The 24,266-nt window shown below is 44.7% G+C and overlaps 1 protein-coding gene across 1 annotated transcript in view; it reads right to left on the bottom strand.

Annotated features, from left to right (window-relative positions):
* LOC119168129 (cytochrome P450 2C23) overlaps positions 1–24,266 on the bottom strand; it is a 94,223-nt gene that overhangs the window by 7,920 nt on the left and 62,037 nt on the right. The window contains exons 7-8 of the mRNA XM_037419540.2: positions 20,267–20,406; positions 11,501–11,691 (exon numbers count right to left, since the gene is read on the bottom strand). Coding sequence (XP_037275437.2) covers positions 11,501–11,691; positions 20,267–20,406 — 331 coding nt within the window. The remainder of the gene's footprint in view (positions 1–11,500; positions 11,692–20,266; positions 20,407–24,266) is intronic.

A 24,266-nucleotide genomic window follows, 5' to 3' on the forward strand; every position in this document is an offset into this window, starting at 1 on the left:
CGAAGACTACGAAGACGGCTTTCACCAGCCGAGCAGCACGCTAGATTGTGCTGGATGACCATGATGGTAAATCGGTGGCTTAGGATTCAGCTGTGGTTGCGTTGTTGTACAATGCTCGGCCGAAACTAATCTCAGGGGCCTCTGCGCCTATTATGGTAAAACAGCGTTTGCGCAAGTAATAAAAGCTTTATAATACATCTAAACACACTGTGCCTCTGAAAAATATTATCTCAAAATTGTCCTACACATTTGTCATGGGTGCACTTCTGCACTCAGTGGAACAACAAATAAATGAAAGAAAATGACTGTGGTTTGAAAACACCGCCCAACTTCATCGGCCGTCCTGGACACAAAGCTGGGTTTCATCTTAACCAATAAAATGCTCTGCGCAGAGGGGTAGATTTGAAAATTTTGCATCGTTTCCTTCTTCAAAAGGGGGTGACGCCAGAGCTCGCAATGATCCCGAGCTAATCACGAGTTTCTCCCAGCTCGGAAGATGCTGCAGAGCTCCCCTGTTCATCATCACCATCATCATCAGCATCATCATCATCAGCATCATCATCATCATCATCAGACTGACTACGTCCACTGCAGGACAAAAGCCTCTCCCATGTTCTGACAGTTAACCCGTTCCTGTGCTTGCTGCTGCCAATTTATGCCCGCAAACTTCTTAATCTCATCTGCCCACCTAACCTTCTGTCTCCCCCTAACCCGCTTACCTTCTCTGGGAATCCAATGAGTTACCCTTAATGCCAGCGGTTATCCTGTTCCCCTGTTCATGACATGAATAATGTCACAATACCATCGCGTACGTCATCAAACACTTACCGCCAGACAATGGCGCGAACCCGTGGGTGGGTATGCCCTACTGATATGAGAGTATGTGCCACATGTGATTGACACTTCATAATTACTCAGGAATGGCGAGACCACACATTGGATATTTTACGATGTGAGCGTCAAGAAGAAGCCTACGTCGGCTGCGTTGATCCGACGAATGTAAAAAAAAAATGTCAGGGTCCCAGCAGCAATCGAACTCCAGATATATACATGGTAATCAAGTATTCTACCACACAGCCACGCCAGGTCTCGCAGTTTCTTTTGAAATAGTCCACATTGTTCATGAAGCGTAAATTGGCGATGCAGTGAGGACTATTTAATTTTATAAACATTACATATGTACTCCTACAATACGGCCGCCACGTCGAGTTACGATCAATTGTAGTTAGCACAATGCCCTGAAGCTGACTGACAGTTTATACTACCTAAGGAATGGTACGAACAGTCATTGGTAATATTTATTCGATACCGTTTAAAAAATCACTGCTTCTTCACGAAGTAAATGACGACAAGGGGTCAAAGCTATAGGTCCTCAAAGTTTATTTTGTTTAGGTTGAAGTCCGCGACTAGTATAAGAGATGGAGATATAGGTGAATGGACGCACTGACAGACGGACATGTGGAGGTATGCGTGGATGCACGACCGGACTCTCAGCACAGGCAATGAGCTTTTGTTGGTGGTTTGTGTTCTGTGATTCATTGTGACTTATTTGAGTCGATCTTTTGTTTGCAGAAATAATTACTTAAGACCACGTAATAACAAGCCCTACTGTCAAACATTTTGGAGCAGAATGTATGTGCTACTCTGCATCTCCTCTCTCTAGTGGCATCGAGCACGTTTTTAACTTAATTGGCTTGTATGCAAGATTGATATGATTGTCCAGACGATTACTGATGGAATAAGGGACAATTCGCAAACATCGGTACTTAACCGGTGCTTTGTCGGAAATAAAACGACCACATTGTGCAGCATGCTGTGAATGCAGGAAGCACCCTTCTGATGCCCATGCGTAATTTTGAAGGATACGATGAACAGATAATCTGCAATATTTGCGATAGGTTGCATTGAAAAAAAAGTGGCCTTGTAATTGAGATGTGTGCGGGAGCACAATCGCCTAAGCCACTCAACTAGCTATTATAAAATTACGCACAATATTGATTCACGATAATTATGTCTGCGTTTAACCTAATTTTGGCTACACACTTGATTATTGGGTGCTATGCTGGTTAGGCCGAGCTTGGCGGTGGACAAAGTTGTGGACAAAGTGCGGTGGACAAAGTTGGGCGGTGTTTTCAAAGCACAGGTATCTCTACTTTCGTTTGTTAGTCGTTTCACGGAGTGAGGTATAGTGCACCCATGAAATAAAGTATCACAAGCTCTTTATGATAATCTTATAGGCACGGCATGTTAAATTTATTTTGAAGCTTTTATTGCCAGCGATGAGTCTGTTTTATAATAATCAGCGTGATGGCCTCTGTGATTACATCTGCATGAGCATTTTAGAATATCGCAACCACAACTAAACCCGAGACCACGCATTAATCATAATGGTCAGCCTACACGTTGTAGTGTGCTGCTACACCGTTTCTTGTTCTTGTTCACCTATGGTCCATGGCACATACTCACTGTGGGGGATTGGCCAAGAATCGAGTGGTTTTATAAAATATTGTGCATTTTTAGAGTAATATCTAATACAAAGATTACCTATGACCAAGAAAATCGTGGTGCCTGGTCTAATGCATATAATTACTTGAGTAAAGAAAAGAATTCATTTTTAAAATAAGGAAATGCTCTAAGTTTTCAGCGCATATAATCTTGAAGACACGTTAGAATAATAATACAGTATAATTAGTAAATCTATTGAGTTCATTATTATAGTGCCTGGCAGCCGCGCACAATATCGCACTAGAGAACCCATAAATGAAAGCTCCAAAAGTCAAAATGACAGACACAGGCAAACACATACCAGCACCACGTAAAGGCATTTCTAAAAAGCTTTTTCATATTGTGTTAGACCACTTGCAGATCAAGAATAAATGATTACTGTTTCATGTTTAGCACAGAACGCGCCCAGTGGCACACGTTCATTTCGTAGTCTTCAACGTATGCTTGCAACCGATCACGTGGGTCAGGATAATTAGCTATATCGCTGGGCGGTATGCATGTCTTATTAGGCGTGGACATGCTATGACCAAGCTAATTACGCCAAGTCGTAGTAAGGTTGGAGTAATTACGCCACATCTCCAGAAGATCAAGTTAATGAAGCTATGTAAGCTGTGACCAGGCTACCGAAAGCATGTTAGTTGATAAGCTAACTCAACAATGCTTATTAACGCGACGTTGATCTTAAGCACGTTATACAAAGCCAAGGTAATTTGCCCATAATAACATGATAGTTAGAACAATACTAGCCAGGATAACGTGTAATTATCTACACAATAAATATAACCTTGCTAATTTCGCCCGAGAGAATCGCGTTTTAACTGAAACATTATTGAAGAAAAGAAAACAGTCACGTACCTGAGAATCGACGTTACACGAGGCATGCGGAGAAAAGGTGACCGTGTTGCTATTAATTTATTGAGTGACAGTCATGGAATGACGCTAAACATATGTACAAATGTTGCACGCAAAGACATATGTTGAAGAGTTTCAGAAATTTATATAACCAGTTCTTTGGACTTGCCCAACAATGCCAACTGGAACATGCGGATAAGCAACACAAGAAGATGATGCGAAGTGCTGATGCTCGCGAGGACGCTGGCCCTGGACGCTGCTACATAAATCAACTTCAGCGCGTGTCAACTAACACCAATTGACATTAACCCGACATGACGGCTGTATCAAAGGAGGGCACATGTAATGTTTGTAGATTGTATAGCCAGCACATCAACCACTATTCACGTTTTCCGAATATTATACCCGTGACACACGGGCAAAAGTAAGGTACTTTAAAGTAAACCCGTTTTGTCGCCTAAGGGAACCATTTCCAGAAAGGAGTGGCGCTGATGACACACGGCACCAGACTACTGCTTTAGGCGGTGCCTCAGAAGAACGCTGCAGAAAAAATGGCGCTGTTTGTGGAAGCAGCAAGATTGGAAATATTAAAAAGATTTTACGCATGTACATCACCTTCAGCGACGCCGGAGCATCAAAGCGTTTTTTATTGTCTGGTGGCTTATAATGCGCATACCTGTAATTTTCTTTCGCTTTTTTGCGTTTTAGCAGCAACTTAAGTTGGTCTGGCAATTATTAACAGTCGGTGTTTTGCTGTTTTTTGTTTTTTGTCGTGCTTTTTACATGGCTGCGTCCAGCTGGGTCAGTGACGGCGTGCCGCGTTTCATCGTGGTCCTGCGATGTCTCAGCGCAGAGACAGAAATAAAGCGACAGTTGAGGTGGGCCTGACTCTTGTCGCCCTCGCGAAGATGAGCTGAATGCTGAGAAGGCAAGAGTGATGAGCCTCAAACAAAGATTCGTCATGAACGGATTATGTTTGACTGCTTCCGCACTGTCCCCCCGAGCCATCAACCGCGAAAGGTGGGCCTATGTGCGCAACGAACGCTGGTTCGACGACACATTGCCGTTATCAGGTGACGGCCACTTTGAGCAGTGTTTTCGAGTGAGCCCGACACAGCAACTGCCGCTGCCAACCCTAACATGATCGCGCTAGTGACGTAATGCAGGTGTTTAAGAATATGGACAGACTGTAGGCCTTCACTTTTCAACAAATCGCACTGCTGCTGAAAATGAAAGCATTTCCTTAGCGCAAAAAAATACTGGCAGGGCACCACAGTGTTGTGACACGTTTTCTTCTATTGATAAATTATGCACACTGTATGCGAGAGTACTACCTTCCTGCCAGAAAAGTAGATGCGGGATCTGCTTTTGCGAAAAGGATCGTTGCCGGAAAGGAGTTACTCCTTTGTCGTGTGTCACTGCGCCCGAACGCCTTTCCGAAAGATGTCCCCTTGTTTAAAGGACTTTAGGGTGCCCGTGTGTCAGGAGCATTAGTGTCTATTTGAAATGTAGTTATGAGACTTGGCATAGCTCTGTGGTAAAATGCTTCAATGCCCCGCAGAATTCTTAGGTTTGATTCCAGCTAGGGCCCTGAAATGGATTCTTTGCGTTCGTTGGGTTGATGCTACCGATGTAGGGTGTTTATGAACGCTCGCGAGTCAAAATCGCCAGTTTGTGTTCCCCTCGTACTTCGTTAGATACTAACTGTCAATCACCCTTGACTCATGCCCGAATACCAGTGGCACATACGTGCCCGTGGGTATGTGCCATTGCATAGCGGGTAGTGTTTGATTACGTACGCGACGGGAATGTGACAATATTCGTGTCTTGTTTAGTGCGTCATATTCGTCAAACCATCTTACTCTCCCACGCTAATTTGGGTTCACCCCAAGCTAAGGGGGTTACCACGAGAGCACTCTAACATAAGCGGATAGATAGATAGATAGATAGATAGATAGATAGATAGATAGACAGATAGATAGATAGATAGATGGATAGATAGATAGATAGATAGATAGATAGATAGATACACTCAAAGTAGCTGAAGTTCAATAAAAAATCCTTCGCATTTAAAAGCTGGAAGCAGTAGGTTATCGCATATGTACCATGACTCCAGCCTTGCACAAGTACTGCAAGCTAATCAGATTATTTGATATGCAAAAGACGCTGCCGCTTAGCATTCACTGCTTTGCACACTTCATAGTCACACAGGTACAATTACAGTCACGAGTTGTACTGCGGCCTTCTAAGAATCAACGAGTTTTTTGTCCCAGTTCACACGTCGATCAGTTGGATTGACAGAAGCTCGCGGTGAAGATCGCGTACGCCCACCAGATTTGCTCTTGCCGAGCAGCAGTGCTCGTGGGGAGTGACACGATAACTCTATCAGCGCGATCGCGCTGACTATGTACACATGCATCCAAAACTAAAAGCGATATGACCACGTGGCTAGCATTTCTCGCATTTAGTATCACCGCGCTCACTACGTATCCACTCACTGCCGCGTTGCCATCATGATGCGAGCGCCCCTAGTAAACACCTGTCTTTATATATACATGCACATTATGATATCAGCTTCAGCGGTTGCATCGTTTGTGCCTTCGAAGCTGGAGATTTGCATGCTGCAGGTAGATAGAAACAACCTGTCCAAAAAATGACAAATGCCAAAGAACACACCTGTGGGAAGCGCGTGTTCGCAAAGAAATAGTGCAGACAATCACGCTGACGTCACTGCACTGTTAAAACGTTGACTTAGGGGTGGCGCTGACGTGTTCGCGCGCAATGTTTATATTAGAACCGCCGCGAATGGCCAACATTTCTTTCCTACACCACGCGCGTTCTTGTAAGTATCATTCTCAACGCTTCCATCAGGCGTTCCACTCTTCATTAATGCCATGGCCGCCGTAGATCGAGCTCGGAGCAAACTCGTCTACCCGAGAAGCTCGCGTTATTCTGCAAAGTGATCCGTGTTACTATTAAAGCAGCACACTACTCGACGCTTAGCTTTGTGGAGCCAGCTGATGCGGTAGTGCTTCTGTCTGCATTGGTGGCCGTGCAGAAGATCATCATAATTCGTGGCTCACCAGAACATATTAAAATTTTTTGGATCTTTTACTTGTCCTATGATTCGCCTGGTGCCATGTTTTAGTTTTTTTCCTCGTATTTTGTAGTTAGGGTGTGCGATAAACATAAATAATTTCAAATATTTCGTGTGCCACATGAGGCATGATAATGAAGAACGCGTATTGTGGGTGCAAGAATATATTTTGACCGTTCGGGGTCCTTCAATATGTACATATAATTAGGCAAACAATGTTCTTTGTATTTCGCGACCATCGAATTGCGGCGGCATGACCGAGAACTTATATACGCGTCCTTGAGCATGGTGACGTGACAACACGCGTTCTGTGCTACTGCGGTAGTGTGTGTCATCAGCGTACACGTGCATAAATACTGCACAATCGCAGTACGCGTACCTCACACACACAAAAACTACGCATAAACCTAGCCATTGTCGTTGTTTTTCTTACTGCAGACGTGGGGAGCGAGGCATCGACTCAGGAATACTTATGATTTGAGGCGTGTGAGCCTCCACTAGCTGGACGCCATTAGCAGCAAAACCAGAGGGAATCGCCAACTCCTTACACCACTGTGCCGTCGACGCCATAAACAATTCTATAGGCGCAAAGCGCTTTGCAGAGCTTCTCTCTGTTCCGCAGTGATATACTGTGAGAGTTACCTTCGAACAACTTTATTTTTCGTCTAAACCAGAGTGCAGTAATACTGGCGCGATGGCTGTTCGAGCTGTTGGGTAAAGTGAAGCGTGGGAACGGCACACGCGCGTGCTGTTGCCGCGGTACCTCACGGTCGGTTGTCTGGTGGTGAGCGACTGATTTGTGCCGTGACTTGCCAGCATGTGCCCTTTTCGGGCGCTCCACCTATCAAGCACTGGTCTCCCATAAGCTTTCCAGTCAGGGCTCATTAGCGATTGGCTGAATGAAACCAAAACCTGTTTTTACAGGCATGTTTAAATAAAAACAAGCGAAACAATTTGTGTCGTGAGACGATGGTGTTGAAAACATTAAACCCTTTGAAGCTGCTGTGTCAGTCATACACAAGTTATTGAGGAAGCACACTTCTGCAGTGGCAAAGCCTTCAGCGTACATTTACCTAAACAAGTACGGGTTGCTGTTACCCTGTGTGCCTTGTTCATTGTTTTTTACATGTTCAGAGTGACATGCGGTGTTAGAAGCTGTGGCGGAAGGTTGTGCCCCAGTTTAGGTGTACGGTGCATTGCGATATAGTTTCAACCGGTGACCGCTAAGCGTTAATTTTAACTGTGAAAGCTGTTTTAGCTAGGTTCCTTCAGACCTAGTCTTGTACATGCGTTAGTTGACTATCAAAAATAATGACTAAATTACTAAAGAAAGGAAGGCTCACCTACACTCCTCACTGATCGATGTTAATCTTTCAATCTGAGCTTGTTAACCGAATTTTAAGAGAGGCTGTGATCATAGATTTTTCTATCACACAGTAAGAAAATCCATCAATGTCGCATTTCATTCGTTAATTTGTTGTACTTTCAGCAAGAAGGTGAGCTGGGCCAGTTGGATTATGTTTCAAAATTTTGTTGAGGCGCCCTAAAATGTGTTTTAGAGGTGTTTAAGGAGATTAGCATGGGCACTACCAAGCAGCCACTAAAAATGAGTTACCATTCTTTGATTTAAAATTGTAGCTTAATGGGGGACACGTTTGCTGGTGTTATTATTCCACAATATGCTGGGCCACTGCTAGATTCCGCAAATGCGCACTCAAAGTTGGTAATGAGGAGAATAGTGAAATAATGTATCATGTCAGCTTTACAGAAATTGTGCGGACATCTAATCAGTAAAAGTTTCAAGAGCCAGTGGAGAAATTCCAGAAAACAAGTTACCCCAAAGAGTTAATTTTCTCAGTGTGCACTTTTGTAGCCAGAGAAATAACGTGCGAAAAAACAAAGAGGCAGTTCGGAGACGAAGAAGCGAGGAAAATAGGCCGGTAATACATACGCACACAAGTTGGCACACAAGTTAAATTAGGTTGGAATTAGATGCAGCATGAACGTGATGATTTAGGCAGCAACCAAACTAGCAAGCTTGTGTCCGCGCGTCAATAAGCCCAGAGGTTCAGAACGTTGCTCCGTAAAACACCCAAACACGTACTGCAAATGCGTGAAAGGGGCTGTATATATAGTAACGTTTTCGTTGCTGCACCCATCTACCGGAAACACACCATCATCACCCTCAAACCTTATTGGAGGATCTTCGTAACTGACGTTATCAGCGGCCTCACCTCCACAGGTCAATTGCTTCAGTTTTCCGGGAGTGGACTTGGAGAGCGATGACCAGGCTGCCTTGAAGGTCCACGTAGGCTAGATGACAGGTAGCGCATAGGCGATGGTGACCGTGACCGGTGTTGGAGTAGAGGTGGCGAGTTCTGGCGCATGGACAAGTACTCCTCAATCTCCGCTGGTCGTTCGCCGTTTCGCGGGTACGGTGCATACGACGAGAAGCCTCTTAATCCAGCCTGTCGGTAAGGACAGAATCTGTACAGATGACCCGCTTCCCCAAAATGAAAACACAGAGGCCTGCGCTTGTGATCACGCCAGACGTTACTTTCCCTGGGCCTACACTTCACATAGTGATGTGTGCTACGTGCTCCTGGGTGCAGATAGGTAGCTGTTGGTTCCCGTGGACGAGGTGCGCTGCGTGCCGCAGGTGGGAGAGGAGTCGTCGCCATCGCAACTGCTGCATTGCTGTGTACGGTGGGTTGTCTGACAACCTCAGAGTATGTTCGGATAGGTCAAACCGACTGCAGCTCACGCTCTGGCTCTCGTATCACTTGCCTCAGTTCGTCACGAACAACGTCCGTAACGGATAGTGCAGTTCGAGTCTGGAGCGTTTGCAGTCTTCTCAGTTCCTCTCTAATAACTGATCTAATGAACTCTCGCAGGACTTCAACGTCGTTTCGCACGCCTCTGGAGAATACCTGTGCAGATGCGCAGTTACGATTCCGGTTGTACTGCCGAGCCCGCTGTTCTAGTGTTTTTTCGATCGCTGTCGCTTTCGAGTAAAATTCAGCAACTGCGCTTGGAGGGTTGCGGACGAGAACGGCGAACAGCTCTTGCTTCACTCCACGCATTAAATGGCGCACCATCTTATCCTCAGCCATGATGTAATCCGCACGCTTGAACAGACGGACCATGTCCTCAATGTACATAGAAGCACTCTCGTTCGTGAGCTGGTTCCTCGATTAAAGAGCATCGGTCTATGTTCGCGAACGTAGCCACCGCTTGTCGTCGAAATACCTCGCAGGTAGACAACGAGGTTTCATGATTCTCAAACCAAGTCTTTGCGAAGTCTTCCAGGGCGAAGTATACGCGACGGAGCTTCTCTCTTTCGTCCCATCTATTCAAGCTCGCCACTCTCTCGAACAGGTCCAACCAATCTTCAACATTCTCATACGAGTCGCTGTGGAATACTGGCGGCTGGTGTGGTTGGCTAATGAACACTTGTGCCGGTGTTACTTGGCTAGTCATAGTGGTGGCATCCATCGTTTGAATTCCCCTTGGTGTGAAGTGAAGAGGACCGTACTCAGGTGAGTCACCTCGAAGACGGCGACTTGCCCTCTGGTGTACAGGAGTCACTTCCACGGGGTTGATACGCTGGTGGTCGGGGCTACGCTGTCTTGAGCTCGCGGGGCTTCGATTCATAACCCAGCAACTCCACCAGAAATGTAGCGATGCTGAGGCAGACAGGTTCAAAAAACAAGCGTATTTTATAGGGCGAACTTGTGCCCACGATTCTAAAGACTATCGTCGTCAAGTCCGAGTAGCCGAGTGGCACAGATCCAACTATCTTCCTCTTCCTCGTTGCCAGAGCGCACGAACACGTGGCGCATGCCAGCCGGGTCTTGCTGGTGCTGGTGCCACGATGACTGTGGCGGGCTACTTGAACGTGGCGAACCTGTCGCTGCAATATGATACCTTTTTTCCTATGGAAACGTCTACACTGGACTGTACGGATTATGCGTGAATGAGGACCTTAGAGAACGCTACACGTCTTTTAAGGCATCAAACAACACACATCTTGCAAATTACTGTGAAAAACTGCGGATGTTACTCTTTGTTTAAAGAAACAGAAATAGTGTTTTGACATAAGGATCAGCTGACACGTCTGATAGTGGAATCATGTAACATCACAAAGAGGGGACATGACTGCGCTAGCCAAGCCACGATTGTGCGGCAGGATAAAGAATACGCGTATCTGGACACGTACTGTTTGCGAAAAATAATTAACGACAAATAACTAGTACAAAATTAGAATCCTGACAGGAGTGCTTTTTCTTGCACCCTTCTCTTTTGCACATGCGCAAAGAACGATGTATTCACTTTGTACAGCTTTTTTTCTGATCAATAAAACCTCGGTTGTGGAAGTGGGCGCTGTTCTTGGCAGCCTCTTCTGTCCGTCTGCTGTTTTTAAGGTGCGCTTCAAGAAAATTCTCAATTATGATTGTGCTTTAAGGTCGTGCAAGGCTTGTGCACTGTCAATGTGACGAAGCCTTCTTGCTAACAAATGGCCACCTGGCTGTTGTCGGAATCGCATATCATAAATAGTACAATTCTTTAAACGAAAGTAGTGAGTGAGTAGTTAAGCGATAACAAACATTAGCTAGTTAGATGATCAGCATGGTTGACGAATTTCAGGACCTCCCAAAATAGTCTACACTATTTTTATAGAGCGTAGGTAGGTGATAGAGTTATTTCACCTGCAAGGCTGGCATGAAGGATGAATTGTGCACTCCGCGTTTCATAACTTTTTGTAGTGTTTCTTAAATAGTGTGTATATTGTTGCCACAGACTACGCCACGCGCTACGCCATCACACGAGCTACGAGCTCTTACAGTAGGCTGCGCCACTGATGTCGCCGACTTCCTTGTAGATGAAGTGATTTTGCAGCATGAAGCTTCCCGCCAGCAGGTTACAAACCGTGGCGAAGATTATAGCGAAGGTCGTAGGGTGTTAACGCAAGTATATTGCGCAATGGGTGCTTGGTAACATATCACGAGCGTTTAGAAGGCTCACTGTAAGCTAAGGACTACTCACCGAAAGAAAATGGAAGAAGACATTCAGGCTTGCGCGTCATTAGTGTTCCGTCATCGTTCAAGAAACGAGTAGGGTCAAACTTCTCCGGGTCCTTCCAGAAATTGACGTCGAAATGTGCTGCCCAGAAGTTTGCCATAATTACGGTGCCTTTAGGAATGAAGAAGTCATCCACAATGGTGTCTTCAGAGGCTCTGCAGTGAGAGTTAATGGCGAGATCAAAGCAAGTATAAAGATAATTTGAGCGAAACACAGAAAGTTTAATCAGAACCCTATTGCGAAAACCAGCGCCACTGGATACAAGCGTTCAGCGTCACGCCTTTTTATGGGCCCAGTATGGCGCTGGCACCAGCGCCTCCCAGCGCAGGTACTGGGCCGAGTGGCAGCGTCTTAGTACTCTGCGCAAAATGGCTTCACAGGTTTAAAACTGGGGTTGCCCATTCGCCATATTTAAACAAATATATAAATAAATAGCGTGCATTCACAATAAAAATAAAAGAAATTTAAAGAAATTAAACGTCCACTGACGGAATTACAACTCCCCACTTCCTGATTTGGAACCTAGTACGCTACCCACTACGCCAGTCTACAACTTGGTGGTGTGGTTGTAAATTGACTATTCATCCAATAAACCCACCATTGAACTTCATGTTTGTAAGTCGTAAAGTCAAGACTGACACAATATTCCTTTCAAAATAACAATAGCGTCTTGATTTGACAGTTACGAACGGCTTCCTGGCACCGAATGACGTGCAAATGACGTGACGCTGAGTGCACACCCAGGCGGTTTGTAGGATGAGGAGGCGCTTGGCAAGGTACAATGTAGCGACCATAGAATTCTAAGAATCCGTATCTAACTTTGAAAATTCTGAAATTGACTGGAGGAGCAGCCACAGATTCTCAGTTGTTGCTGACGATAGTTTTTTTTTTTTGCTTTGATAGTCGGTTCTCGCACTTGCTACTGGTCAGCATGTACAGATGATTTAAATGTTTTGTTCGGTTGATATCCATGCACACGAGTGAATATTCAGTATTTTTTTCGCACAAGCGACAATGTAGCAGTACACATTCAGCGTGTCAGATTACATATTTGCAGTTCTATGGATACCTGCAACTAAGAAGCCGCCGAAGAAATAACTAATTCAACCCGTTGAAAAAGTATGTCAGTATGTTAGTTCACTGAAGCGTACCGAATTACCAACTCAAAATTGCATGTTCTTACATACGAGTCAGAGAAGTGCCAGCTCCTTCGCTCAGAAGGAAGCTTTCGGTGACAGCCTGCGTTGCTGAAAGCGCGACACATCGATGGTCGCTGCCCGTTGTGCGGGCACCGAACACGCAGATAAATAAATGATTTAGGCTCAGGGATGTCTAAACTGTACTTTACAGCCATTCTTACACTTTAGAATTGTGTTTACTTGAAGTAAAAAGCGCTGGCAGCATGTACACCGATGCGGCCGGCATGATAGGTCTCACTGGGATGGGGCACAGGGTAAGGCTGCGCTCGATGATTGATTTGTGGGGTTTAACGTTCCAAAACCACCATATAATTATAAGAGATGCCTAAGGCTGCGCTCGAAGCAGCTCAGTTGCGATGCTTTAGGTTTCTGCATTTGAGCTTTGCAGCATTTCTAACTGTTACCTAAATTGTACCTGAACCAAGTGAAGGTCAATGAATGCCAGAAATGCAATTACAGAGTGGCGATTCCAAGCGACAGCCGTTTTCCTGGCCTCCGCAGGGAATCTACGGCGGGCGTATATGCAGTTATATCAATACCAACAATTAAAAAAGCACCAATAAAATTACCATAGCAGTCAACCGAAAACGTATGCCCGGGAGTCAGTTCACGAAGGCGTACCGAATTACCAGCTGAAAATTGCTTGTTGTTATATATGAGCCGGAGAAGTACCGGTTGCGGCCTTCATCTTTCGGTGAGAACCCGCGTAGCTGAAAGCGCGACGTTCGATCGTCAGCGCTACTTGTGCGAACATGGACACAAAACAACATAGTTTATTTAGGTTCATGGATGTCCAAACTATACTTTACCACTATTCTCACGCTTTAAAGTTGTGTGTACACGAAACAAGAAGCGCCGGTAACGATAATATACTAATGCGGCCGGCATGACAGGTTTAATGTTTGCTGGGCCGGGCACTGGGTAAGGCCGCTCTCAACGCGGTAAGTTGGGATGTCCGAAGAATCTGCATTTGAGCTTCGGAACATTTCTAACTCTTACCTGAAGTAATTGAAGGAAAAGCATGGCCAGACACACATTTATGCGGTGTGGCGGAATCAAACGACAGCTTTTTTTCTCGCCTCTGCTGGGAAACGTTGCAAAGTGATCGGGAGAGCTCATTTAGGTTCGTCAACCTTGCGGCAAAAACAATTTCCTGTTTCTGTTAGGAGTGGCGTTGAGCTTCACGCTTACAAACACTGCATTTTTGAATCGTTACAGCAATACACGAATGATGCGAATATGGCCGGTACACGTGGGGGCATATGCGAAAAAGGTGCATTATCATTTCTGCGATAGGTACGTGTGCCGCAAAAATTGTATATGTTTGGTATCTGTTAGGGTAGCATCTTTCCGTGCCATCGAATCAAGCGTTTTATAATCAACGACACCGAAACATACCATGGCACACGCTACAATTAGGTGCTCGCTGCGCTGGTGGAAACAGCGCGTGATCCAGTATTCACCAGCGCTTCCAGCGCTTCACAGTGCGCACCAGCATCATAGCGGTTGAGCCAGCGCCCTACCAGTGCGACACAGCTTTTTCACAGTGCGCCCAGCGAAGTGCCAGTGATTACAAACATGTACCAGTGCCTCCAGCGTGTACAAGTGTCAAAAAACGTACTGCCATCCCGCTGTTCTTGCAATGGGGAACCTGACTTTATCATCATGGCATTAATAAATTGCAAGACACAACTCTGTTTTATTCTGACTCTTTCAAATAATTATCCACTCAGCTATCAACTGATTACACTTCTGTTTCCAGGCTGACCTATACCTAGAAGGGACCAGTGAACAAATGGGTGAATAACTACCGATGTATTTAGGTTATTTTTTTTGGGGGGGGGGGGTGGATTCCCTTCGTGCCCATGACAAAGGCGCAGGCTTCAGCAAAAGCACGGAATATCAAGTAAACAGAATTGTTCTTTATAAAATGAATTTACTATCAGTGAGATCTCAAATGGGCACTAGTAACTGACATATTCTTCTAGGCTGCATACTGAATACTGCTTCAGTATGAGCCCAGAAGCAATAAGTTTTGGCCATACTTTATTGCAACTATCTGCTATAGGAGTTAAAGTGGAGGCTTGACCATGTTGGTGTGACATCTCAGGAAATGAAACAGCCGGAAGATGGAGCACTACAACAGGGAGGCACAACAGCACCGATTACAACAAAACTTTTTTCGTAAACAGAAGAAGAAACAAGAATAAGCAACAATCAAATAAAAAAGAACAAAATATCATCTTAATTACTAAAACCCATACCAGGATCACCACTGCCAGCCATGTACATTGCGCGTACATTCATCTGGCAGATAATAAATTTGGTCACCCTTCAAAGCTATTGAGTACCTGCTCACGCATGCGTTGGTGAGCTGTGATGTGTGGTGCGCGTTAATATGTGCGTCGTTAAAACACGCGCAACATAAAACGTGGCCGAATAAAAGACGAAAACAACGACTTCGAAGGACCGTCGAGCACGAGAACGCGTGGCGCAAGGGATCTACGTGCAAGTGGCCCAATAGAAAGTCACTCTGGAGATTCGAAGAGCCAATCGCTGGGTACTACGAAAGTGCAGTATCACCAATCAGGACGACACAAGTGGGCCGAAGGTTACGAAGACCCTGAGCTAGAGAACAGCAACACCACTCGTGAAAAACGAGACGAGCGTAGGTAGGTAGGCAAAAACTCTATTTTTTATTTGGAAAGGAGAGGGACAATGGGACAGAGATGAGGGGATTTCGCTACGCTCAGTAGTCCTCCGCAAATTTCTCTGCCCAACCCAGGATGGCCTTCTGGAAGTCGGGTTTTAAGCTGCGCAAGGCAGCCTCTCACTGGTCCTCCATACTATTTTTTGGAGGGACGGGGGAGAGGGGTGCTTAGGGCGCCCCAACCTAATATGATTAAGATTTGTTTTCCATGCAGAGCAATAATTACAGAAGGAGGACGGGTAGAGAGAAGGGTACATGAGGTGAAGAATGTAAGAAGAGGGAAAGGTGTGAGTCTGCAGCTGTCGCCACAGTACTTCGCGCCTTCACGAAGATTTCGACATTAGTGGCGGTAAGGTTAAGCGGCAGAGGTGGTATTGATTACAGATGTCGGGAAATGTTAAAAGGCGATACCGCGCACCAAACGGTGTTCTTGTCGAAACGGAGCTTGACTCTTCCAACGCCTGCACCCGGAACATAGTTGAACCAGGCTGCGCGAACTGTCGCTTGCACGCCATGCATCATGCATGTGGCGAGTGGAACTGCGTCAATGGTTTTCTTATCATCAGCAACAATATGTTGTGTAAAGGGTCGTCGGACAGGACACTGAAGGTAGGCCATCGTGTAGCGGGCCCAAGCAAGGAAGAGTTCGACCAGCCAGGGCCTCCTGCGCTCGCGGTCCCGTTCAAGATAACCCTAGCCATGTGGTCATTACCTCAAGCCTAAGGCCTGCGGACTTACGCGTCAATAGACACTCACCTGCAATTGGTGCTTTTGGGCTTTGGGCCTGAGCTGTGCGTCTAGCTGCCTGCGCATCTTTCACTTGCTTTCTTTACGCATCGCTCAGCCGCAAGCGTTCCGTCGTCATGAGCAGTGAGCCCCATCAACCACAAGAATCGAGCCTCTGCGTGTTGTTGAAAGTGAACTCTCACTTTTTTTTTGCTTCCCGACTAACCCACGTTGGAATCGTGGAGTTTATCTAAATCGCTTTTGTTTTGAAGGATATTTTGAAAAATGTTTTGTTTTTATTTCGTAGTGTTTTGCCACGTGCTGTGAATTTTTGATAAAAGCAGTGTTTTGTGCAGATTCTTTTTCAGTATAATTGTGTTAGAAAAAATTTTGTATGTGTTAAAACCAACAGGTTTGTTCTTCATAATGATCTCACTGGCTCAGCCAGAGAGAGCTATTCAAAAGCATAAAGAAATATTTGCATCGAAAATTGAGTGGTGGAGGATGAGTGGTCGAAGCTGACAAAGATGAGAGTTTCTTCTCACCAACACGCAGAGGCTCGACTCTTAGAGTTGAGGCGTGCTTGTTGGTTGTAACGAGGTAACGCTGTCATCCGGGCGACGCGTCAAAAACCAGGTAATAGATGGGCAGGCAACTGGTGATACAGAGGACAGGCAACCAGTTGATAGATGGGCAGGTGACGAACAACTCAGGCGCGAAGGCCTACTGATTGTACATGCGTGTCCGAACTGAATTCCCGAGGCTTTAAGCTGGAGTTCAATACCCGATGGCTACGGTCTTATGGTGGCCTCGGGCTGTTGAAGTATCCGTGGTTCCCGTCCACAACCCGACGGCCCATCCTCATCGCCCGGTTCAGTGACCACCTTTCATTCGTCTCATTCTTCTCGAATTACCTTGCTCTTCTGCGGCTCAAGATCTTTCGTGGATTCCGGCCCACTTTTCCCGTCCTAATTGGCGATGCTGTAGTTTCGTGGTGCCCGGCGATTAATTCCTGGAATCTTTGTGGTGACTTCATTTTGGGCCGCTTGAACGTAGACCATTGCACCACGCTTTCTCCAACTCGACTTTAGTACGACGTCATCACCTTCTGCTTCACTTGGCGTTTTTAATCTTATGTAGCGCGATTTCCAAAGACGCAAATGTGAACGCGCAATATACATCAAACAAAACTTTCTATTTGCAAAGTCTCCATGTTCTCTCCTATTACCTGGTCCTGATGAACCTTGACTACCACGCACTGCTAATATTCAGAAATTCAGTCAGTGTCATGGCAGTGGATTCCAAGGTGATGAGAAACCACTAAAACCTGTAAACGTGTTTCTTTAGGCGCTCATCGACAGACATACTAGTATGGCCAATATACCGCGCTCACAAGACAGCCGCGGGCACGCTTTCAGTACATGAAACAAACTTGCTTCGATGTTTGGTTTCGCAAGCGCGGGTTTTTCTAGCGTCAACGTTTTTTTTTAATTTGAATTTGAATTTTATTCATCAAGCGTGAACATGGAAAAGTGCATGGGTACAGATTCACTGGGAGGTCCCTAGGTAAGAACCGCAGGCGGGCCTCCCATGATGAATAAAAAACAAGGTAATCATCATCAAGCAACACTGAAATACATTGTCAGCAAATAAACACAGCATAAAAAGAGAAAGATGAATAAAAACAAAAACAAAAAAACCATTAGAATAATAAGCAGGAACACTAAAAAACAAGAAATACATCGTCAATCTCGTCATCGTCAAAAAAAATGTGGATATGAATACCACAACACAAAAAAGACGTGATAATACAGTTACAATTCAATCAAACAGAAGGGCCTAACAACAAAGTCTTTAGTTTGGATTCAAAAACGCAAAGTGATTTAGAAGATTTAATATCAGAGGTTAGTGGATTCCAGAGCGAAATGGCCGGGAATAGAAGCGTTTGTTTGCCGTAGCTAGTGTGTATACACGGAAGTAAGAGATTCTGGCGTGAGGCAAAGCGCGTTGAATTGAGATTATTAGTGATGCAGTGAGGGAGAATAACTAAGACAAGGTGATCGTGCCAAACGTTAAAAAATAAAATACCAATGCTGTACCTAAACAGATGATGAAGGGGCAAAACACGGAGGTGATAGAACAGCGGGGAAGATTCTGCTTGTCGATGGGAAAATGTAATGATGCGTAACGCTTGTTTCTGCAGTGTTATTAATGGGGCGATGTGGGTATGATACGTACCACCCCAGGAAGAAATGCAGTAATTTAGGTGACTGTGGACAAAAGCGTAATACAAAGGTAGGAGAGTTTGCAAGTTGAAGTATGGTCTGGCTCTAATCAAAACTCTTATGCCGAACATAACTTTCTTTGAAATGAAGATTACATGCTCATGAAATTTAAGTGAGAATCGACTATTACGCCAAGAAAATTAGTGCTACGACGAGGTTCAATTTTAATACCGTAAATATACAGGGAAGGGAACTCGGAAATTTTTCTTTGCGGGGAACTAAAAAGCAGAAAGCAAGTTTTAAGAACGTTAATAGATAACTTGTTGAAGAGACACCATCGCTCGAGGGAAAATAGGTCAGCTTGGAGCATTTGCGTTAAGGTACACATGTTTCGGTGGGAGTTAAAGATGGTAGTGTCGTCAGCATATAGTACGCATTGTGAAGAGGTTAAACAGCGAGGAAGGTCATTAATGTAAAGTAAAAAAAGAAGTGGGCCCAAGATTGAGCCTTGTGGAACGCCTCTGTTAACTGTGACAAGGGGTGATGTTGCTGTGGAAACAGAAACAATTTTTGCCTGTTTAAAAGAAAGCTGCGTAACAAAGTTAGAGCAGAACCCGTAATGCCATAACGCCCCAGTTTAATGAAAAGGATGTCATGGTCAATGGTGTCAAATGCTTTTGAAGGCCCTACATAAGCTAGCTAGCTTCATGGGGACATATATATCAACATCAACCTTGCAAATGATGGCTATTTTCATCTTGCTACAGGCAGCACCGTAGATACAACAAACCGCGACAACACTTTTTTTTTGTTCTGGTCTATTCTCGTGAGTTTGAGCGAACGGTTCTGGCCTTTTCTTCATTTCCACCACGGCTGGGATTCCCACCACGGCTGGGATTACGAGAGGAGAGATACTAGCATTGATGAGGCGTTTTGCCTGCATACTAAAGCTGGATTGAATATAACAGCCGAAGCTGTTATAGGATCAAAACTCGGGTCACTCGTGGCGCTGCCACCGCCGTCCCTAACCACTATCACGAAATAAGAATAAAAAAAACATTTAGCACCAAGATCTCAGTGGAGCTCTAACCGCTGTGAGCAGCGTGCCAGCCCAGTAATCTACCACTGCACCACGCCGGTGCTAAGAACTTTTTCGCAAACTTATCTTCAGTAGACTTGATGTCGGGTAAAGAATCGCGTTATTATGAGTAATAAAAAGGTTTAGAACAACAATACAACGACGAGGCATCATACAATGCCGTTAGCCTGACGTATGGGTCACCCAATACTCCAACTCCTTACAAATGTTTGCTTTTTATCACCCATAGACTGTGGCGCATACCACCTTCTACATAATATCCTCATCGACGTCAGCCACTGCGTGAACAATTGGCAGAAAATTTCTTGCGAGTGTTTAGCAGATAAAACGATTCTCAGATCATCCTTATATCTTTTGTTGTGCCTGTGCTGCGCCTTCCACGCAGGCTTGGCGTTTTTTGTGCTAGCAGGATTTTTATAGAGCGTTCACGAAGCAAGCCTTCGCCATCGCCCTTTGCATCACGTTGAAGTGAGCAGAGAAATGGCTCACTGACGCGTGACACACTATCTGTCCATTACATTTAGCACTTGCTCTGCTAATTTTCGAATTGATTGCTCTAAACAGAAATATTGAGGAAATAATGAGGAAATACAGAGAAAACAAATTGCGTTCAGTGAATGTTGGAGACAGATTGCACATAGTCTCAGTCATTGAGGGCAGAACAGGTGCCTATAGTAGCTCTATATCAACCTTTGGAAGTGTCATTCAGTCATTTGTAAATTCATATTTGCCTACAGTGTTCCTCCTATTATGCGCGCTCTCGGGACTCACTCTCTCGGCACGCCTAGTGGCGTGCTTGTTTTCCAGCGGTCCATCTCCCACACGCTGGCCATGGTGAAGGGCATGTGCAGTCGATCCTCCCACTTCGGTGGCCGCTCTCGACCGATCACCTCGTCAATTTCGCGTTGTATCTGCACAAGAAAAAAGAGAACTCACTATTGTAATGCTTTTATATATAAAATGAAAACGATATATAAACATTCAGTCACAGCATGCCTTTTAAGACTGACGTTAAGACTGGTGCTCTAAAGATAGCAGGATTTGAGATACCATTCGGCCCTGGAGAGCAGCAATGACATAGTGCTTAGGGTACAAACTTCTCGTGCAAATGGGCCGCGGCTGGAATCGCAGTGCCACGCCATTCCCGCCAGAACAAAATGTGCGTGTGATGATGAAACTGCCATAAAATGTCCGGGGTGTGGCCTCACCGGTGACCACCACCGGTAACACATTCCCTCACCAGAGGAGGATTTGCCCCATTGATGCGCTATCTGGCCACTACCTCCCACATGGATATGCTAATCAAAACAGCTGACCATGGCGGCAGTCAGATCTGTGGCGTAGCAGATGGTGCTAAGAATATCTGGGTCCGGACAATCCACCATTGTAACCTAAGCTTGGCGATGTCCAACGTTGTAACCTCATCTAGTGAAAAAAGCCTAGCTGTGCCATTTGAGGAAGTAGAGAGTGTTGAATGGAATGTAATAAAGCTCATTGAGGTAAGGAGGACAGATGAGGCCTAAACAGTGCTACTTATAGGGCACATTCTTTGCTATCATGGCTTGGCTGAAAAAAGTGAACGGGGGTAGGGGCTCCTTTCTTACAGCAATATAGCTGGTAACATAGAGGAATACTTTAGCATTAATCATAGGGTAGCAGATATCGTAAATAAACTCAGTAAGAGATACAAGATGAAGGTGGCGCAAGCTTACGCGCTTACATCCAGCAATTAGGACGTGCTAGTTGAAAGCTTCTATGAAGACGTAGAATTGTCAGTGAGTAACGTAAAGACACAGTATACTATACCCACTTCAATGCCAAGATAGAAAATGCCAAACTAGGGAAGAAGCAGGCTGGAGGTCAGGCAGTAGGAGATTATGACATTGGTACTATTAATGCCGGAGGGAGTTATGAGAAGAATATTAGAACAGACTAAACTACGGATCTTGAACACCTTCTACCGAAAACGAGTGAACCGTAGGGGTAATGGCGAGCCCTAATGGTGAAAGTAAAAAGGAATTTGGCTTTACACTGAGTGCACACCCAGGCGTTTTGTAGGATGAGGAGGCGCTTGGCAAGGTACAATGTAGCGACCATAGAATAGTAAGGTCTTAGATTCACCTAGACTTGAAGAAAGAATTACAGAAACTGAAACGCAAGAAGCCAACCAATCAGCTAGCACTGAGAGAGAATGTATGGGAATTCAGTGTCTTGCTTAAGAACAGATGCTCCTATCCACGAAACCGGTCCTAGAGTTGATGAAATGAATAATATTCTCATGAATATCATTACAGAAGGTGGAGTGGAAGTTGTAGGTACAGCAGTGAGGACACCAGGGAGCTGTCCCAGGAGACAAATAAGCTCATTAAAACGTCAAACAATCAAAGCCTCAAGCACAACGAACAAAATAAATAGAACTGGAAGAGCGTTTGAAGCTGATTAAAAAGGGCAAGTTATCCACTGTAGGAAGGTCAAGCATGAACATAATTGAATATGCTCTAAAGAACAGAGGAACATTCAAAGTGGTGAACGTGAGACTAGGTACGTGCAAAAACCCGATTTCTTCGCTAAGAGTCAGGGAAGACATGTTAACTTAGAGAAGGGATAAGGTAGTTAGAGGAGCCGAGGAGTTTGACGGAGATCTGTACAGTAGCCGGATAACCAAAGTAGCACAAAGCCAAATGATATCCCATTAGTAATGACAAAATAGTCAGGAAAGCCTTGGAGGAAATCCAAAGAGGGAAACCTGCTGGTGAGGATCAAGTAACACCGACTTTGCTGAAAGACTTAGGTCATGCAGAAGTTGTTAGAAAAAGTGGCCACTCTGTTTACGAAGTGCCTTGTGACAGGAAGGTTGCCAGAATCTTAGAAGAATGCAAGCATCATGCTAATCCACAAGAAAAGGGACGAAAAAGATAAGTTTAAGTATAGGCCCATCCGCATGCTGCCTGTCGTATATAAGCTAATGACAAAGGTAACTGCTAACAGACTTGAGACAACATTAGAATTCAATCGACCGAAGAATGAAGCATGATTTCAATCGGGCTACTCGCCACATTCATGCTACAAATCACGCGATGAAAAAGTGCTAAGAATGAGCCCAACCACTTTATACGTAGCCTTCATAGTTTATGAGAAAGCATTCGATTTAGTAAAGATATCAGCAGTCATGCAGACACTGTGGAATGAGGCATTTGACGAGTCATATATAAACATTCTTGAATAGATGTACTGTGCATTGACTGCCACCATAGTTCTCCATAAATAAAGCGAGAAGATACCGACAAAGAAGGGTACCAGAGAAGAGGATGCAATTTCCCTTGCGCTATTTACCGCGCGCTTATGGTAGGCTTCCTGATACCCACAACGAAAAGAGGTATGAAAATTAATGAAGTGTACTTTAGTGTTCTGCGCTTCGCCGGTTACATTGCATTGCTCACTAACTCAGGGGACATTAGTAATTTATGATTACTAAATCAGACGAGGAAAATAGAGAAGTAGGTCTGAAAGTTATTCTGTAGAAAACGAAAGTTGTGTACAGCAACCTCGGTAGAGAACGGTGCTTCGTGATAGTTTGCAGTGCACTTGAAGTTGGAAAAGAGTACGTCTGCGTAGCACATGTACTAACCGCAGAGCTGTAGCACGATATCGAAGGAACTAGAAGATTGAGAATGGGGTGGAACACAATCGGCAACCATTCTCAAAACATGACTTGTAGGTTGCCACTATCTTCAAGGGGAAGAAATATAACAGCTGCACCTTGTCGGTAGCCACCTACGGAGCAGAAACCTTGTGGATTACAAATATGATTCAAATACTAAGGACGACGCATTGAGCGATAGAAAGGAAAGTGATAGGTGTGACCTTAAGAGATAAAAAAGAGCAGACTGCGTCAGGGAACAAATTGTGATTAAGGATATAACCATTTAAATCAAGAAGAAATGATCATGTACGAGTCAAATATCATAAAGGCAGAATAACCAGTGATCATTAGTAAGAGTAACTGACTAAATTCCCAGAAACTGCAAGCCGGTGAAAGAAAGACAGAAAGATAGGGGGAAGATCAGATAAGAAAGTTCGAGAGTATAAAGTGAGTGCACCATGCACAAGACCTACTTGACTGGCAGAACATGGGAGAGGCTGTGAATAAGAAACTTGAAAGATGCGGTTGTAGCAGATGACAGCGCTGCATGCCCTAGAAGATGACTAAAATGAAAGAGCAATTGAGGCTCGCGAATAGAACAATTGGTAGATCCCAAGTACAGTGAGAATAAATTGTATGCAAAGCGCAAATGAAGAAGGCTGAATTGTCACAATAAAATCAGCGAAACGTGAAGAGGCGGAGGTAAATTATATCGTGCATCACTTCCAAGTCATGTTTATTATGTTTCACCTGCAATTCGTGCTCACTTGTCTATTCACATCACGTAATACCAAATTTGGTATTTGTGAAGCTAGCAAAATGGCACGAGCGCATCATGCGCCTTGCATGTAGTCATGCTCAGACATGACACGCATGTGCTGATTATCATGTACGCAATACTAACATACAGTCACCATCCGTTTACGTCACGTAATATGGAAATTGGTGAATGTGAAGCCGGCGTAACCACCACGATTGCATCTTGAGCGTGGCATGTAGTCATATTTTTACTTGGCACGCATTTCATAATTATTATGTTTCCACCAGTCATATACCTTCACCATCTATTCACGTCACGTATTACAAGATTTGGTGTATTTGAAGCTAGCGAAATGACCACGAGCGCAT

Source organism: Rhipicephalus microplus, chromosome 6 (genome assembly GCF_043290135.1).
Source record: "Rhipicephalus microplus isolate Deutch F79 chromosome 6, USDA_Rmic, whole genome shotgun sequence".
NCBI classification, from domain to species: Eukaryota; Metazoa; Arthropoda; class Arachnida; order Ixodida; family Ixodidae; genus Rhipicephalus; species Rhipicephalus microplus.